We start from the raw sequence: 20382 nt of genomic DNA on the forward strand, positions 1-20382 counted from the left end.
TGAGTGTTTTTTCTGCTACTTTGATGTTTTTAAATGTATGATCTGATAATGTGAGATTTATCATATCAAAAATGACTGAAAATACCTTAGATTAGATAGCAAATGTGAAGCTAAAATCAAATTGGTTGCAAAACGCTGGAATGTACTGTAATGTCAATATTTAGATTAAAATGAGCTAGTTTTCATGTATAACTAGATGAAAAATCTGCTAAAAAGATTTAAAAGATTACTATTTTGTAAATGTATTATGTAAAGGAGTGATATTGTGTATAAACGTGATTTGAGTTTGATTGGTTTCTCTTAACACGAGAAGAGTAGGTGCATATTTAACATAGTGCTTCTATTAAAATAGGGTTAATTTGTTTGCTTAAATTTTAATTGAATGAAAAGCTTCATCTTTCTTATGTATGCAACCTTGGTGTTCCAAATAAAAAAAAAATGAAAGAAAGAAAATAAGAGAAAAAAAAGAAAAGAAAAAAACCAGACAGTTAAGGCATATGTTTCACTGTAGGTTTTAATCTTTGACCTTTCAGATTTTTAACAATGAAATGTCTCTTTAAACTTTAAAGGCAACATTGATAACGAACGCCTGGCGATTGCTAGACAGCGAATCCCATATCGGCTTGGTCGAGTAGTTGACGAATGGCTACTCGACAAAGGTAAAAACACTGATTAAAACTTTAAATAAAAGATAATTTGATCATAAGCAAGTGATATTTTGCACAGCAAATAAACCATCTAAAACATAAATCCCCTGTATAACCAAGTTTAAAAATTAAACAAATGTAGTTTGTAATATATGCACTGTGCAGTTCAATAATGTGTTGTTATACTGTACTTGTAAACCTGTCAGAGGTTAAAGGGACTGGTAATATACTGATAACTGAAGTTAGTTCAATCATTAAAAAATATGTTTACATCATTAAAATACCTATTTAAATAATGTTATTTTGCAGCTGTAATAATCTAAATGACTAATTAAAGTACAAGTCCACAGTGGAAATTATTTGAATTCATAGTGATGTACACACTCTATTTAATTTATATATATGCATATCTTCTTGTCATGTTAAACATATTTCTTTTGGAAACTGCTAAAGTGCACAGTTAAAAGCTCAAAGCAAATGTCTCTTAAATAGCTTCAATGATTATTGGCATCAGATATGAAGTCCCTTTAACAAGCAAGTTAAACACACAAGAAGGGAAAAGACTTGAATGCATGCTGCAATGTATGTAACAAATTGAATCGTTCAAATTGATTTGTTTTAAAGTTTGCTTGTTTTCTTGCTTTCCCTTTTCAATGGAATTATAACCATGATGAATCATTTGTAATGTATCATGTAGCTGTAAAGCCATTCTCACATAAACCTTATTTCAGTCTAATTAATTTTAATTGCCATTGCCCTTGCTGAAAGGCAATCTCAATAAAATTTACTAGACCTGTGCATACAGGCTTTGTAATTTGCAATAAACTGCTTTATTTAAGGATTAACAGTAATTTTCTCATACAAAAAAGGGGAAATTTGTACTTTCTACTGATGAAGAATATTTTTGTCTCTCATCTTAGTATGTATTTGATTGTCCTTTTAGCAAAGTCCCATTGATTTTTTTGGGACCCAGCTTTCTCATCCCCTTCATTTATTTACTTTGTGCCAACAGCAGCCATTAAATTACAGTCGATAAATTACCAGTGTTGCTGTTAGCATTAGTGTAATTTATTGCTTCATGATCCCCAGGGAAAATAAGGTTACGGTTGTTGTGTGTTTTACCATCAGGACTTCCATCAGTTCTGTTTCCTCCTGTGCGTGTGTGCGTGCGTGTGTCTATGTTTGTTAGCGTGTGCATGTGTATGTGTGCGTCTCTATGGCGTGGGGGAGTGGGCCGTTGAACACTCTTGTATTTTCTGTAACGTTCTTCCCTGGCAGGTCGGCAACTCACCATCTTCAACAGTCAGACCACCATAAAGATCGGAGGCTGGGAGAAGGGCAGTCGGCCCTTCCAGGGCCAGCTCTCAGGGCTTTACTACAATGGCCTAAAAGTGCTCAACATGGCCGCCGAGGGCGACCCCAACGTACGTGTGGAGGGTAGCGCCCGGCTGGTGGGAGATATGCCCTCCTCGTCCATTACGCCCCAGTCCAGCGCCTCCGCCACGGGCAACCGCTCAGAAACTTCACCCTCCATCACCGACATCACCACTACGACCGCATCCAACCGCCAGGGCAAGCAGACGACAACTCCACAGGTCAGCGGACACTTTATTCTAGTTCACTATTTTGTGAAAGATGATGCTGGAGTTCGATAAAAAAAAAATTCTTCCTTGTCAAAATGTGACATGAATTTGGAAAACACTAGGGTTTTGCATTCATGAAAAAGTCGGAATAAACAGGGAATTTTACAGATGCACTCAGTGAAGTTTATAGCGGTTATTTTGGATTTATCATGTAATGATGAAAATTTTGCATTAACGCTGCTGTTATGAAAGCTCACTGCACTGTAAGACATGTTTCATTTATTCCACAAGCAAAAGTGTGCGATAAGTCTGCCCCCATGAGGCATCCTACTTAATTTTAAAGGGCACCTATTATGCCCATTTTTACAAGATGTAATATTGGTCTTGGGTGTCCCCGGAATGTGTTTGAAGTTTCAGGCCAAAATACCCAACAGATCATTTATTATAACAGCTGGAAAATGTCATTTTTGGGGTGTGTCTAAAAAAAGAGCTGATTTGGAGTGTATCGCTTTAAATGCAAATGAGCTGCATATTCCCGCCCCATCTCCAGAAGAGGGCGTCGCGTATATGTCTCTCTGAAAGTAATCCACAGCATCCTCAGCAGCTCGGATGTTGGGAGAAAATGAAGACTCTTATGTTCAGTCTTGCATCCAAACACAGAGCACAGGGATTGCTTGCGAGACATTGTTGACGTTACAGCTGCTGGAGCGCAGAGAAAATGAAGGACAGCTTACAACCGCTGAGGGAGGAAACTATGGCAATGCAAGGCTGTCGATCAGCCGCCGTGGCCTGGCCCTAAGCAATGTGACTTCACACTGCTTGAGAATCAAAACGGCAGGCCTAGTGAGACTGACTTGGTTTAAAGGGGAATAAAAAAATGAGGAGTGGGTGGATTTTTATCATTGTAGGGTGGTTGTGTTCACACACTGCCAACACACATTTATGTCCAAACACCATGTAAAAGTGGATTTTGCATAATAGGTTCCCTTTAAATAAAGCAGCTTTTATTAGGTTGCTAGTATTATTATTAACATTATTATGTCTTCATCCCATGTGACTGCCCATGATGTTATTATATATGTTTACATAAACATTTTCTCAAAGTAACGTTTGTTTGCTTATGTGTAAAACTTTTTAATGAGGAAAAAATTGCCTTAAAGTGCAACTTTAAAATGCGGTTTTCCTGGCTGTGAAAAGTCTAGAAATTTCTCAAGCCATTAAACATGTTGTGCTAGTTCTGTAATTAATATGCTAGGTGTTGCTTTTAGGTAGAGAAAAACTAACTTGCAGATCATAGCGATGTCTGATTTCTGAGCAAATTAATCTTCAGTTGACAAATTGGACTAAATGATTCATTCGAATAGGTCTCACTTTGAATGATTTTGTCCAGTTACCATAATGAACTGAAAAGGTCATAAATAGTTGATGAAGATTCAGAACCGATTGGTGTGTTTAGATTGCAACAGACAGGCCGTGTTTTGTCTGGGTCAGTGTGTTGTGTTTTATCTCTGTGCTGTTACTGGCTGTCTACATCATTACTCTCGGACTCGCTTTTTATTCCTCTCGCGTACACTCGCTCAGTTTCTCTTTTACCATCCAAAACATTATAAGCTGTTTCAATAAGTGACCCAGACAGCAATGAGGCCGGTTTAAACTGAGCTCAGTGCTCTCTCAAGCAAAAGAGGCCTCGAGACTAAGACCAGGGCACTTAAAGACGAGCCCGTGGCTGGATCGCACATTATCGAACCGGCAAAGGGTTTCGGCCCAGCACAATTCAATTGCTTTCAGACATAAAGTGATTGGCCCGTTTCTTTTGTGGATGTGCTGTGGCTCAGGATGAGAGCGAGTGCCGGGAGACTAGAGTCAGTTAATAAGTCTGTATGAACAGAGAGAACACACAGGCAAATGGAACAGGGCCATAAAGGGGAGAAATCAGCAGGGAAGATGAGCGCCGTGTAGGTGGACATGCTTTCTCCTTTACAACTTGCAGGTTTTCTCTTGCCGGTCTTTCTCTCTCCGAGTCGAGCGCGAAGCATCATTCAGGGCCCTGACAGTGAGCTCTAATTACGGTGGCGCTGTAATTACATGTCAGAGCAGGAGGCTGAGCGGGGTGATTGACAGGCTTGCCAAGGCCAGTTCAGTCTCGTCTCCTCGTGCGTGACTTCACGCACTGTGATTTAGCCTCCACAACAATAAAATCGTAATTTGATATGGTTAAAACTTATTCTGGCACTGCATATTAAATTACCTCCCTGCTCAAGGGCACTCCAGGCACGTCGCGTGAAAGCGATAGTCGTGTAATAACAGATATTTCGATCTATTAGCACCCAATCGTGATGTTGGCTTATCATGGCCTCGTGTGTGGATTGCATTACAAAATGGTGGGCTCGCTGCCCTCCGCACACCATTGATGATGGTAAATGTTGCCATGGAAATCTGAGACTTCTCTCTTCTCTGCACAGCGGTGTCTACACCACTCTCGAAGTTTGCTCCATCTGCGCTCCATTATCATCCATTACAATCTCTTTCTCTCTCTCAGCACAGCTGCGCAGTCCAAATCAACAGCTTTCATTTTTTTTAGATGGATTTGTAATATCTAATTAATGATAAAAGCTGGATAGAGAGGGATGTGAAATCAAAGAGGAGTTTGTGGTTCTTTGATTACAGGCCTTTGTGATGCCCATTAGACTGGAGCGGCCATTAGACCGGAGAGTTCTCTGTAATAAGAGCTAATGGAACTTCTTGGGCTCTCAATCTTCCTAACACTTGTCCAGAGTGTCCGTCGAGGTCTCCCCCTTAAACAACCTCAAATAAGCCGAGATCTGGAAGAAGAAGGGCTGAAGGAATTTAAGTGGCACTTGAGAGTGTGAAAATTGCTGTGCATTATGCTAAGGAATAGTGAGCTGCATAGATACCTAATTGTTCAATCTGTATGAAAAGTTTGTTAATTGGAGGAACTGAAAAATTAACTGATTATAATTTGATTATATTCAGTTATATGGGTCAGTGATGTGTAATGATGTTCACAATAAAGAAACGGGAAAAAAAATTTAGTTTACCTGTCAAGTTGTAAAAATGTACTTTAAATATTTATGATAATTTCATATGGTAAAATTTTTAAGAAAATATTAGATTTAATCACCTAATTGTTAAAAATGTAATGTGGTGTAAAAAATTTAATACTTAAAAAAAAAAAAAAGTGTTTTCAAATATCATGAATTATTAATTTATACATTTTATTAATGATATTTAATAAATATAATTGTTTTTCGGAAGTCTGAGCTAACCAACAATCTGAGCTACCCGAAAATATCAAAGCAAATTCTAATTCAGAAATTAAAAACATACTCATCATAGAAGATGTGAATTCTAGTCATTTTCTATATAAATTGCATTATTAATATATTTCTGAATAAGAGAGCGTCACACCACTGACCCATATAATTAATGTTTGATTAGTGAGCTCTAGTAGAGAATCTTAAATATTAAAAATCCTAAAACTTTGAAAAAAAGATTTTGAGTCCCAGATTGTTAGCGTGGCCTTTGTAGATAAAGGCACTTAGATAATAGAGATGATTTGTATTGTACAAACACTTTACAAATGAATGGCTCAGAAGGAAATAGTATTTCATGTAGATCAATTGATTTGCTTATAATACAGCACATTTTTGTGTAGTGTAAATGAGGTCTGTAGTCTTTGGAATAATTTTGCATACTTTGCATGACCAGTTTTTTTCATTTAATGGCTTCAGATCTGCTCTGTGAGCATACTTAATCTTAAAATGACATGTGGAGCTTGGATTATCCTCAGATAAACTAGTTTTGCTATTGTCTGACAGTGGCTCAAAGCATATATGCTTTTAAAGTAGCGTTAATGATTTACTCATTTCTGTTCAAACAGCCGCCACAACAAACAAACAACTGAGGTCGTCTCAAAGGAGCCCAACATGCTTAGAAAAACACATGCATGCACCGTCTGCTTGTGACTGACAGATGAGATGTTTAATATTTCTATCAGAAGTTGATTTCCTTTGTGACTACCACCCGCACGACTGATGTTCAGAAGTGACAGCTTTTTTATCTTCTTTATCCCCTGTTCCACTCCTTTTCTTTGGTTTTTCTTCTCTGAAGTATACTTTCTCTGTATTTTACCTGTTACATCACCATGTTTATGGATATATGGCTGGTCTGTCTTGTTTTTTGATGCCTTGTTTCTGTATATCCCTTCACATCTACGGCCGTGGCGTTCGGCTCAATGGGATTTGGCATGCCAGGAACCCATGTGTTTGTTCTGATCTTGTTGCAGCAGGCCGTCAGGCTATGTGCTGGGGTTTAAATAATAAATGAGCATTTCCTGTGTGAGCTGTGCATGTCATTAAACACCCCGGGGTATCTTTTAGATCTAGACATGGGCAGAGGGCAGTGAAGCGCCACTTCTCTGCCTAGAAAATGGCAGTGTGGGCGTATGCCACGGGAAAGTCATGCATTTATAGATGCCCTGTGTTGGCGCCGAGTGGATCTGATTCCATCAGATACAAAATAGGTCATAGTTTTTTTTTTTCTCTTGGTGGAAAAATTCATGTAATTTTAGAATTAATGTAATGTGTTTACATTTCCAGCATAGTGGGAATATATATGGAAATTGCATGTGGAAACTTTAAAATTAGTTTTGTTTTGCCTTTGTGATTTGAAATTATGCACTAAACTGTGTGTGTGTGTGTGTGTGCGTGTGTGTGCGTGTGTGTGTGTGTGTGTGTGTGTGTGTGTGTGTGTGTGTGAATGCATCTGTCTAACCTAGCAACACTTTGGGGATAAAATTTATATAAAAAATGTCTCAAGAATGTAGCTGATGTATGATTTATTATTTTCAAATGAAAAGCTATATATATATATATATTAGTGCTGTCAAACGATTATACATGTATTATATATAAATACACATGTATGCACATATATATTTAAGAGAAATATGTTATGTTTATATACTAAATAGATTTATATAATATCAATTATATGAATATAAATATATACATGTAAATACATTTCAAAACATATACTGTATATGTGTGTATTTATATATACATAAATATACACAGTACACACACATATCTTACATAAACGAAAACTTTTATTTTGAATGCGATTAATCGTGATTAATCGTTTGACAGCACTACTATATATATACTCACACACACACACACATATATTAATAAAAACGCAAATGTACAGCATCTCTGAAACTGATATTTTTTAAATGATTAAGGAAAATGAAACAAGTGATCACAAAACTAATCTATTAATACATTTTGGGCAAAGGGCCAAAGGAAATTCACGATGTTGCTTTTTTATTGCCAGAAAATATAATGTATATTACCCAGTAGTTATCATGCATATTTTATTTTATTTGAAGTGCTGTACATTGACCTCAATTAGATGTGCATGCGTGTCACAACTCCCAAAACACAACAGTCCTGCATACAGCTTCACGTGTACTCTAATGAGGTACCCACTCATTTCATTCTGTTGCATCATGAGGGCAGGACAATGTTCAGCACAGATAGATTTAAACTGGTCCAGATTCCTGTGCCTTTTTTTCCACTTTTGTCCAATTAATGGATCCTGTGACTTGCCCTGCATGCACTGTTGTCCCTGTGCTCATTTACACTGACCGCTTAAATCAGTCAATCAATACGATTGTTTGAGCTGGCACAAAGCATGTAATAAAATGGACTGCTGCTCAGCTACTTTTCATGGGTTTCTTTTTTCCCCTCCCTCTCTCTCTCTCTCTCTCTCTCTCTCTCTCTCTCTCTCCAGAGTTGGTAGATATTACAAAAAGTTATTAATCTGTGTGCTTTTGGGTAATGACGACCCTGTTAATTCACAAAAGGCTTGTGTAGTCTTTATGATGAACCAGATATTTGTGTTCCGACCTGTCATCTCTAATGTGCGTCACCGTCGAGACCTTGGCTCGCTTTTTGTTCCTTTTTATTGTCACATTCATAATGTATCAAATTCATATTGTCACATTCATAATGTATGGTGACGTTTGGTGCCCGTGCACAGATTCTGCAGACACAGGGGACAAATCGAATCCCGTGAGACTGACCATGGTGCGAATAAAACATATCTGTCTTTATCTGTTCCACCCCTCCTTTCTCAGTAGGCATGTACGTGCCCAAAGCACAAATTTGAATGCGAGTTAAACGAGCGTTCACGCTGGTTAGTTTATCTGGCGGAGGCATTTAGATGGAGCTGAATAACCCAAGGTCCCAGAGGATCAGAAGGGCCGGTGGAGATGAAAACATGGAGCTTTTGCTATCCGTTGTGTAACGTTCGCTTTCTCGAATGTATTTTGAGAGTGTGCATGCCTGTTTGATGTTAGATTGTAGGTTGTGTCTCTGTGGAGTTTCATGGCAGGGCAGAAGGTGTGCAACCCCTCCTCCTCTCCATATACACACATCAATCTCTTTGTAAAAAAAACGCTATAATAAAATGTCTCCAACTGAGCAAACCCTTAGCAACCTCAAGCCGAGCGGCGATGGTGATTGGCTGAGATGAGTCAGGTGATCAGCTTGCAGTCGTACCGTATTTTCCCTCTCTCTCTCCCGCCTCTATCCGTGTGTATCTTTCTCGTTTTCTCTTCTCCCTCGCTTACGCCTTCCCTCCCTCTCTCTCTCTCTCTCTCTCTTCTAGTCTGTAGAAGGCACTCATAGTCTCTCCTGATGCACAGACAATTTATCATCCCTATCTGCTTACCAAAGTAGGACTTCTCCAGTCATCACTTTTGATCTGACAGAGCGGACTTTATTTTACTGGTGTGGGGCTTTTTTATTGCTCTAGAAGCAGGGACGGGGAGATCAGAGAGGGGGAGAGGACAAACTCTCACCTAAACAGAAAAGCAAAGCTGTGTAGAGGAAGCAGACAGTGTAGCCAGGCTGCCATCATGGATGCGAGGTGGCATTGTTCCTCATCCCAGGTAGTCTCTCTTTCTCACGGTCCTTATCCATCCAGCCATCATCGCATGCAGAGTCTTTGATGTTGTCATATCCATGCAGCGAAAGAGGCATGCACCATTTGTCTGCAGCGCTCTACACGTAGAGCAAGCGAGAGAGAGCGAGAGATGAGAGAGAGAGAGAGAGAGAGAGAGAGAGGCAGCAATTGGGGCAGCAGGGAGAGAGTTAAGGGAAAAGAAAAAAAAGTTGCAGTGCTTTTGTGAGCGTGCATGAGGTCGGCGTCGTTAGTCGCCGATGTCCACATCTGTTGCAGCTAATCATGGCATGCACGATTCTTCTCATCCTTAACGAGACGCTTTCTTTGGTCGTCTTGACCGCCCACTTACGCTGTCATTTGTGCCGTCCTTTTTTGATCTGCATCTCATTTTAATCTGCCCCTCATTAAAAGTGTGTTAAGATCAAGTGCTGTCCTCCAGTAAAGTTTAACTCAGTATTCTGTGAACAAGTGTGTGTATTGTGTTGGGTGAAGTCTGCAGGTTGCCCGCTCTCTCTCTTTGTATAAAATCTAGAGCTTCAGTCTGTCACAGTGTGTTCTGTCTGTGGGCAGCGTTTATGATCAGATTTATTTATGCCCACTTGAATGACCTCTGGGAGTTACTTGTAATGGCTACTTGTGACTCACATGTCTTCTCAGAGTGAGTCAAGAGTTGTTTGAGTACTTTTACGGTCAATCTAGATGCATTTGCCTTTGTTAATATTTTATGTTTGCAGATAATATAGAAGACTTTAGTGTTATTTAACTTTAAAAATATAATTTGGACAATTTTTTTCTTTAATTTAGTAAAGTTCATTTGAATTGGCTTTTGCAACGTATTTTAAGCCATTTTTTCATATTTCTTAGTGAAACGCAAAACTACGTGGAAAAAATACGACTGAACTAGATTTTACTCATCTGGAATTGATTGGACAACAAAAAGTGAGTGATACCAACCAGAATGGAAACCAGACTGAAAACATCTATTTAGGTAATGGTTAAAATGATCCAACAATTAATATTTATGAAGACAAAAACTGTTTTCTTTGGAATAAAATGCACCGATGTATCATTCACAATACCAGCATTGATGAAACATGAATTAACTGGGTTAATTTTGATTTTATGTTGCCTTCACTAAGAGAATATTAATGAGCTGTTAAAAATAACCAAGGCATTGTAAAGCTTTTGAGTGTGCTAAATAATAATCTACCCAAATGAGAATGATTTTATCGCCTTTAAATCTTTCACAAGTTGAAACTCATGTACAGGATATCAATGAATGCATATAGAGGCCCTGTGGGCCAGCTCTATATATTCCCGTAGATGCTAGCGTTATACTAGCAAGCGTATCGCCGTTGTGTTTTTTTTTTTTTTTTTCACCTGTTCTTGTTAGAGAATACTGCAGTGCATCAGTGGCCATTTTTTATTCATTGTATGAGCTCTCGGTATTTTAAACACACAGCTCTCAGCGAACTGAGGCTGCATTTAGCACCAAGACCTCTCTATGAATATTCACACTTCATTAGCTGTGCTGCTAAGTTAGCTGGCAGACTTTGATGTTCTTGTGCTTTCTCTCACTCTTTCTTTCTCTCACACTGGCTGGAGGAAAGGAATATGGAGAAAAATAAAAAGGAAAAACAGATAGCGAGAAATCAATGGTTTGCTTTGCAGGTCCCAGCTGAGCCACCAAGGCGATTCGGTTTTTATTTCCTATCATTTTGAACAGGCTGAATCTTCATGTCACCATGGCAACAACAACAGACGGTGCACTGTTCTGAGATATTCGTATTCGTGGTGGAATTCTAGCATCTTCATGACTGAAAGAGATAGAGATGGAGAGATAGAGGTGAATTTGAGCGCCTGAGCCTGGCCATCTCAGGCTGCCTATAAAATTGATATTGTTTTTTGAGTGCAAATGATTACAGAACAAGGGTTTGAGGAATGTGATATATTTTAGAGGGAAATTGAGGGAACCATTAGAGGGTTTTGAGGGTCAGTACTTACATACAGACTACAACATTAAGAGCGAGAGATGAATATGAGTGTTACTGGAACAATAGATGATACACTTCGCTAAGGTAATAACATAAAATCTACTTACACAAGGTAAAACGTTTTAGGAATGGAGGGGTCAGTGGGCCAGATCCACCCACTTACTGCTCCTGTCTTATCCAGGGCATGTACAGTTGGCTCATTCAGGTCCTGCTTTTAGTCTGTGTCTCTGTAGATGAGTCTGGCAGCTGTGAGGTAATTGGAATGGGCTGAATGGAGGTGGAGCTTGAAAAGTGTGTGTTTTGTGAGAGCGTGTGTGTTGAGGTAACTCCTTTCTCATTAGGGCACAGCTGGTTCCCCCTCTGCGTTCACAGGTGAACCGAGCGCCGTCGTCTCTCTCTCCCTTTGCTCTCCCACCCATTTTGTCTCTGTGTCACATCCCTTATTGTGCCCGTTGGCAGTGCAGTAATTAAGAGCAAGCAAAACAGGGAGTCTGATACTGTGCATGTGGTGTCTGTGTGTGTGCACATAAATGAGATTCTTATAGCACACCCACCGTCTCTTACATGCTACACCGTAGTTATTCAGCAGGAGGAAAATTGACAGTCATAATGTAGGCCGCTTCTATCCCCCTTCATCCGCCTCAGCACAGCTGTTGAGTGGGCAGTGGATGGAGGAGAACGGCGATCTCAGGCAGATGGATGCTGAAGGCTCGGTCTTAGTCATACGTGACTTTTCTGCAGAAAACAGCCTCACGCTCAAGTGCTTGTGTAACGCCACATCTGAGGACTTAGATTTGAGTTTTGACACTTTGCTGAGGGGCAGTGTTTCCAAAAGAGGAAAGAGAGTGAAAGAAAAGGATGGTTTCAGGCACTCTGCTGTGTGAGAGGAATTCAAAAACAGATCCTAACAAAGATTTGAGTGGAGAATGTTCATGTAAAGCCGCCAGTCACAATGGCATGTAGTCATTTAGCAGGTTCCTGTCTACTCTATGCAATTAGGGCTGGATGATATATCAGTTTATTCCTTTTGATCATTTTAGATAGAAATACATTAAGATGCTTTTAATCTATTTGGCTATATACCATTATTGTGACCAAAATAATTTGGTCACAGCTAACAAACTGTTAGGTGTGACCAAATAGATTAGAAACATTTCAATGCAAGATCTACAAATTCAAAGCATAACAAAATCTAGTTAAAATAGTCAAAGCTTGTTTTCTATTACATGTCTTTTAATATATTAAAAACTCCACTCGAGTATGTCCTCGACAATATGACAAAAATATGTGAATTCGAGTTTTGAATCAATTAATAGAAAAGGATAGTTATAACTGAAACAAAGGAATGCAAGGAAGGATCTCAAAATTATTTTAATGATGTGTTAGTTAGGAAACATAATGATAATTTTATTTAATATTGCTAACATAATCATTGGAAATACACTACTTTTTAAAAGTCTGGGGTCAGTAAAAATTTTTTTTTTTAAAGAAACGTATTCAGCAAAGATGCATTAAATTTATCAAAAGTGACAGTAAAGACATTCATAACATTACTAAAGATTTCTATTTCAAAAAATGCTCTTGAACTTTTTTTAAAAGCAGCAACTGTTTTCCACATTGATAAGAAATGTTATTTGAGCATATTAGTATGACTTCTGAAGGATCATGTGACACTGTAGACTAGAGAAATAAAATATATTTTAAAATACAAAATAGAAAAGTCATTATAATTCACAGTATTACTGTTTTCCTCATTTTTGATCAAATTAATGCAGCCTGGGTGAGCATTAGGGATTCCTTTCAAAAATATAGAAACATTTTTCCAACCCCAAGCTTTTGAACGGTAGTATATGTTGTGAAAATTCAATATATTTTAGCAAGCTCTACTTACATCTTGAGATGATTGTTCCGGCACAATTTTGATCTCATGGATCTCAACTTGTGTTTTCAGTTTCCTGCTGACATTTTTAACCGTTACCCCACACCTTTATCTCACTCCTCCATCCCTGTTCTAGAACTCCATTTTTTCTCTCTGTGGTCATGTCAAGAAAAGGAACATTGAATCTAAGTTGTCTCTCGCTCAAGCCTATGCATTATTAAGACTGTGTACCTTTCCCCCATCCGTTTTATATCAAAAGCATAACCACATTTCGGTTGACTACTAATCTCAATGTCTATGATAGTTGTGGTCTTTTATGCCTTCATGTCAGCTCGCAGAACGAGAGATGGAGTGGTATGGATGACTTCACCCATCAGCCCGTGGCTCCCAGGACCTCTGTGTTATTATTCTGTCTCTCTCTCGAGTCAGGCAGACACATGCCGCTGCCGGCCTTTAGCGAGGGCTCTGTTGTGCACTCCTGCTGCAACACATTACCTCCATGTCTCCCAGCCTTCCAGCAGCAGCACACAAACCAGCACTGTAACGTCAGGGATCTAAATTATTCACCCGCACTGACCTACTTGCAGGGTGTTTGAGAGCTGGGAGTTGAACAGATATCGCTGCAAGGAAAATGGCAACCATGTGGTTATAGCAACCACTTTGAAACAAGCGTGCAGGGTGCCCTCCCACTCCCACTTTCCTCTCCCTTTCTTCTCTGTCTCTTTCTCTTCCCGTGTTGTTTCGTGTGGTCCGTGCGGCTGTGATGAAAGTGAAAGGTCCTGATTGGCGTGGGCATTGCCCTGCAGCCTGTGGGCAGACTGTGTGAGCTCAGAAAGACAAATCGATGTCTTTCCTCCCCTGCGCACACACACTCAGCCAGTCCTGCATTTCTATTGGAACAAACACACATGCATGTACACGTTTGGCCAGCTGGCAAATGTATACACACTCTGGCTAATTGCAGAGAGAGAGAGAGAGAGAGAATTGTGAAGACTGGCACTGAATGGATGCCACCAAAGCGATGTCGTCAGATGGAATTTTCTGCCGTAGCACTGAGAGGAACGTTGAGCTCGCTGCCTTTTTGCATAGTTGATGGAGAATTCCTGCACGGAGAGACGTTCTGAGCTATTAAACCGCAGTCGGATACCATCTTTGGAATTCAAAGCGTGAAATCTCAACATGGCTTTCTTTCCCTTCGGAACCATCACTGGAGCAGAGGCAAGATTTCCTTCAGTATGTGGTGTTGTGCGCGTCTCAGCGCCGTGTGTTGTCATTGATAGCGCTTTTCTTTAGATTTGCTTCCTATGGTTTTATTTCAGATTAAAAGCACGTTTGATGAGATTGTTTTCCAGCAGGACGGAAGGATGTGAGGGGATTTGATGCTCCTCACACCACATGTGCCTGCGTGACTGTCTTTATAAAGCAACTGCCGGCTAAATTGTATTCGTCAAAGGATTCGTGAAATCTTTGTGTATGTGCGTGTATGTGTTTGTGCTGCTCTGATCGATTTTTCCAACCGCCTTGATGTGGAAGTCTCTCCAGACTGTACTATAAGGCGATTTGGTGTGTTATAATCCACAGACACAGTCGTTTTTGCGGAAATGTTGTGACCTTTGATGGTTAGGACACTTTTGATCACGCCTGTGAGTCAAAACTGAGAGGACCTGTGAGAGATGTCAGAGTGGCAGTGGAAAGGACATTTCCTTTTTCGCTCCTCTGTCTCTCTTTCGCAGTGTGAGGCCTTAGATGACACAGCAGCCCTATAAAACTGTAATGATGCCACTAGGTGTTTTTGACTAACCCTTCATCTCTTCTGTCTCTCTGGTACAGGATGATCTTCTGGTAGCGTCGGCAGAATGTCCCAGCGACGATGAGGACATTGACCCTTGCGACCCAAGTTCAGGTGGGTTAGGTTAGTCATCTTTCTTTTATATTATTACTGTCCACTTGTTCTTTTCCTCCAAAGTTGTTTGCCATTTTTCTATCATTCTGTTTGAAACCACTCCATGAAAGATTATGTGACTACAGTACAAGTTAAAAGAACGCAAATCCATTTTCTGTGTTGTGTCTGTTCACTATAATTTTGGGGTGAAACAATCCTTAGATTTGACATTTTACCAAGTGCACTTATAAAAATAGTTAAAATACCAAATGGCATCATTTCTCACAAATTCAGCCAAGCGGGCATATTGTGCAGCAGAAAAATAAAAACAATCTAAATAATTTGTCCGTTGTGTCAAGCGCAACAAGATTCCAGTGAGAAGTCATTTTCCTGAATGCGAAAATTCATCGCAACAAAACAGTTAATCATAACAGCGAAGGCGAACTGAAGAGCGTAAAACCTAGAACACTTCTTGTATTTACAGCTTTTCCGTGAGGCGGTATCCATTTTGTGGTGTTCCTTGTTGATCTTGAGGGATTTGTCATATCTGATGTTTCTCAGCTTCCAAAAACAACCTCTCCTAGGCTCATCCATGTTTGATGTTTAATAATCCAACGCTACGGTGCAGAAATAGAAACCGAGCGACTGACAAAAAATGTAGGGCCGTTCACCGTTTGTCGCAGCTAGTTCGAACAGGAGCTCAGATTAACTCGAAAGAGCTTTTATCGTTTTGTTGCCGGTTAGGACGCGCTGTTACCTGAGCTGCGCTGTTGCTTATGTGCTCATTTATCAAAGTATTCACAGTGTGTGCTGAAATATATGTTTGTATAATCTGCCTTTGCCTCTTTAAACAGACATTAATACCTCATTAAACCACATTAAATCCTTTACCCTGTTTATGTGCTGTAAATATAGTATTTTAATTTTCTTTTTGGCACAGAGGGAGCTCATTGCTTAGATGAGTTTTTAAATAGGTCATTATATTAAACAAACTTAAACTTGTGCCTGTCACTGTCAAATTTCTTTGTGCTTCTATATAATTTCAGCTCACATTTCGTTTTTGCCAGTGGTATACGCCAAAGAGTGTGGGTTAAAGAGACCTGGCGAATTTTGTTGAGGTATAAATTCAGAAAAGGCCAGCGAGCATGCTAGCGTAGCACATACTGCGTTTCCCATTTCTCCACGCAGCGGGTGCATCCTGGTTACTCAGTCGACTGCGCAAACCACTTTCGACATGAAAAATGAAGCACAAAGGTTAACCCAATCTGGATTCCTTCAGTTGGCTTAGTTACAGACTCTAGTGGCCCATGCAGCAGTCATATTATACGTAGGGCAATGAAAGCATGTCCATGACATAATGGAAAAACAAGCTGACAATGGAAAAAGCATGCAGTGATCTTGTTAATAAGCACAGAAAAAAAGAAACATAAAATGTTGGCCAAAGCTCAGAAGGTCTCAGAGAAATGATGTCACGGATCCCCAAAGTGTCCTCCTTCCACGCGACATTTCTAAAAACAGATGTTTGAGCAGAGGTCGCCATCCATAATTCCCTGCTGTACTTTGTCATCATCTCATTTCCTGCATCTGCGGGTTGCAGTGGATCGGGCCTAAGCTGTAAATGGCTTTGTCACAGGTGTAGTTTTGTCGAGCGTTTGCGCTCAGCCTGCAGCCGCGCACTCTCGCAGTTACTGTCCCCTTTCCAAGAGACATAAATCAGAAGAAACTATACCACACTATTCCACCCACCACGCTACTCTCTGCCAGGAATAAATAGCCAGGAAGTGAGGTTCACTCAATGGTCACAGCTCATGGAAAATGTAAGACATATCCATTTTGATCGCTCTATCTGTGTCAGCCAGATGTGTTTTGTGACGATATGATAAGCAAAGTGTGTTAGTACAAGCTTACAGTAAAAGTTTGTCCATTCAGCAGCAGTACATACTATACATATATTGCAAGGCTGAGTGTCGTTTTTGTGGTTTATATCCTGTTTACTCAAGTGACTGTACTGTGCCGTGAAACAGTTTCTCAGTGGGATATCTAATCAATTTGGCAAAGAAATATTTATTTTTGGGTTTCTTTCAAGTCTCTTCTCCTCTTAGTATTTCTCATCAGTTCAGAACTGAATATTATTATCATTACTGGTGTGAAAAAAGCTGCAATATTGACATTACAGTAATGAATACTTGTAAATTAACTTTCATAATCAATAAGAACAATTACTTAAATGGTTTAAGGTTTTAAGAAAGGGGTAATGAGCAGTCAGCTGGTCATTATTGCAAATTAAGCCTTGGCAAGGTGATGGCCGACCCCAAAACAGAGGTAATTAAATGGCTTCTGACCAAATAAATACAGTAAAGACATGGACATGAAATACTGATGTGTTGTAATGATCATTTTACCTCCATATTATCTTAAAGCTAAGGAAAATAAAAAAAGCATCACAGTGTATAAAACAAATGGCTTAGCAAAAAGATGAATGCTACAACAATATTATAATTCTAATATCGCAATGTAATAGAAATAGCAATGGATCATTTCTTCAGAATTGTGATCCCAACCCTGGTCCTGGAGTATCCCCAACTTGGCACATTTTGTATGTTTCCCTAATCAAACTTACCTAAATCTACTCCTCACCTTGTTAGTAGAGACTCTCAAGACCTGAAATGGATGTGTCAAAGAGAGAGACATCCAAAATGTGCACAGTTGGGTTGCTGAGTTGGGTTGTTGGGTTGCTTCCAGAACCAGTGTTAGGAACCAACAGGTGTCTCCAACCATAGTCCTGAAGAGCTACCATCCTGCAGATTTGAGCTCCAACTACAATCAAACACACCTGAACCTGAACTAATCAAGGTGTTCAGGGTTACTCGATAATTACAAGAAGGTGTGTTGGAGCAGTGCTGGAACTGACAGCTCCCAGGAGCAGGGTTGGAGAAGTCTGTGATTACACAGGAAGATCAAGTTATGCGGTGGTTTCGGTTGCCAAATTGACCTGGCAAATATTTAGCAATGCTACGAATGATGGTAGAAATTAGGAAATGAACACTGAACACTGCAAGTAACCAAACAAAATCAAGTGTTCTAGAGAGCTCTATAATAATTTAGTTAAATGAGTTAAATGGCTGTAATGAACGGTCTCTCTCTCTTTTCCCTTCACGTGTGTCCACAGCTCACCCGCCACTGCCCGAGGCCAAGGGTTACCCCAGCCCGGAGGTGATTCGGGAGTCCAGCAGCACCACGGGCATGGTCGTAGGCATCGTCGCGGCAGCCGCCCTCTGCATCCTAATTCTTCTCTACGCCATGTACAAATACCGAAATCGCGACGAGGGCTCATACCACGTGGACGAGAGCCGTAACTACATTAGTAATTCCGCCACACAGCCCAACGGAGCCGCCGTCAAAGAAAAGCCCATTGGCGTGCCCAAAAATAAAAAAGATAAAAAGAACAAGGACAAGGAGTACTATGTCTGATCTCACAGACGTTCTCCCCCCCTTACAACCCACCTACAGATCCTGTGCTCCGAACTCACACGCAAAAGGGGAGGGAGATCCACATGTGTATAATAATTGATAAAAAAATTCATCGAGAAAGACAAAACTGTCTTAGTTTGACCTAAGACACAATATACTGTTACTAACAACAAGAAAACATACTTTATAACCAAGCACACCAGAACTTTACTAAGCTGAAAAGTGTGTCCAAAACGAAACAGAACTGTGCAAGAAGACTCCACGTAGTCACAACAGTTGTGGATCACTGAGAGACAAGGCCGCTGGTTAGAATTAAGTGTATTTCATATTATGTTGCCTGTATATGTGTTGCCGGAACATTTTCCCTCTAAAGCCAGAAAAACCATCTGCAACAATCCAAACAGACATTCACCTATGGGAACGGACAGAAAAGGAATGAAGGACTTAAAAATGAGATGCTACCTATGATTGTTAAATCAGCCAAAGTATTTGACTCCCTTTTCTGATGGCAGTATTGCGCGTTTGGATGAGAAAGGACCGCTCCTTGTGGGATCCGAACTGATTTTCATTCGGTGGACAGAACCCTAGGTGTCAAAGAGAATTGTGGAGGCCTTAAATATCAATCCAAGTGTAAAGGTTGATGGATTTTCTTCTGTTTGTATGTTTGTCAAAACGATGACAGATGACGACAAGGAATACCGGGACCATTTGGGATAGGTTGATGAAAATCTCCATGCACGTAAAGTATCTTATTACATGTTTATATACGGTGCAAAGACTATCTGTGTGCTCTCTGGACTGTGGCTGAAGTGGTGTTTTATAGCCTGTTATATAGATGATGCCAACTACAGTATACCTGCTCTTCAAACTTTTTTTTTTTTTTTTTAGAAAAAACCAAGGTGAAAACAAATGAAAAACAGAAAATTAAATGTTAATGTGTTGCCATAGCGATAGAACCGTTTCTGCCATTAGCTATACAGATTTTATTTTCCCTCCTTTATGTGCATCTCCAACATCTGTTCTTTTTGACATACTCCTTTTTTGTTATTTTGATTTTCTTATTATTTTTTAATTTTTTTGCTATTGTGTCAACATTAAAAGACGAGTATGAGTTTAGGTTTTGGAAAGCAACAAGCAACAGACATGTGGAAAATAAGATTTTGGACTGTTTAAGCAATATCCTCTTGCTTGTCTTAGTGACCAAACAAATTATGCATGGTATTTAGGACTCCGAGTCTACTGAGAGACAATATCGTAATCTCAAAAAGTAACAAATGAATTCAGCCCCCCAAAACGGAGTATTGGATTACAGCTAAAAAGCACAAAGATAGCGAAAAAAAAAAAACCTTCAAAGGTGTTTGCAAACATTCTTCTCTCTGCTATCTTGTACTGTGTGGAATGTACAAGAGGTATAAAATATATGACATTCTGAATAAAATGTTTCTTTTTGTTTTTGTGTGTTTTTCATTTGTGTACAATTTTTCTATAATACCTTCTTTTCTTTTTATTGTGACAATTCTTTGATGACCTCAAAGTGAAGATTTATTATGAAAAAATAGTTTTGAAAAATCAAATGAATAAATAAAATATTAAGACCTATGAATGCTTTTGTTCTTTGTTCTTTATATATTAATCACATTAAAGGGCTTTAGAGAGTTTTGTGGTGTTCAGTTTGTTTTTTCTTTTTGTTAAAAACATTCTTTTTTAAGAGCCATGTTACATTAACTCAAAGGTAGCAGAAAATACTTTATTTTTAAATCACTTGGGTGTGACATCAGAAATAGGACTTTTTCTCAGCGTCAGCTCTTTTTAGTTTCACTTAGTACTTTGTTTCACTATAATGACCTATTAATAAACAAAAAACTGCTGCTTTATGGCTCACACACACACACACACACAAATCGTAGGGAGCCTTATGGGGCCAGTCGTGCTGTGT

General features: G+C 39.4%; 1 protein-coding gene across 1 annotated transcript in view; it reads left to right on the top strand.

Annotated features, from left to right (window-relative positions):
• Positions 1-20038, top strand: part of LOC306857458 (neurexin-1a-like) — a 189982-nt gene extending 169944 nt beyond the window's left edge. The window contains exons 21-24 of the mRNA XM_079397415.1: positions 570-659; positions 1926-2242; positions 14924-15005; positions 18145-20038. Coding sequence (XP_079253541.1) covers positions 570-659; positions 1926-2242; positions 14924-15005; positions 18145-18446 — 791 coding nt within the window. The 3' untranslated portion in view covers positions 18447-20038. The remainder of the gene's footprint in view (positions 1-569; positions 660-1925; positions 2243-14923; positions 15006-18144) is intronic.
• Positions 20039-20382: the final 344 nt, after the last annotated feature.

This window comes from Barbus barbus, assembly GCF_936440315.1.
Source record: "Barbus barbus genome assembly, chromosome: 38".
Taxonomy (NCBI): Eukaryota; Metazoa; Chordata; class Actinopteri; order Cypriniformes; family Cyprinidae; genus Barbus; species Barbus barbus.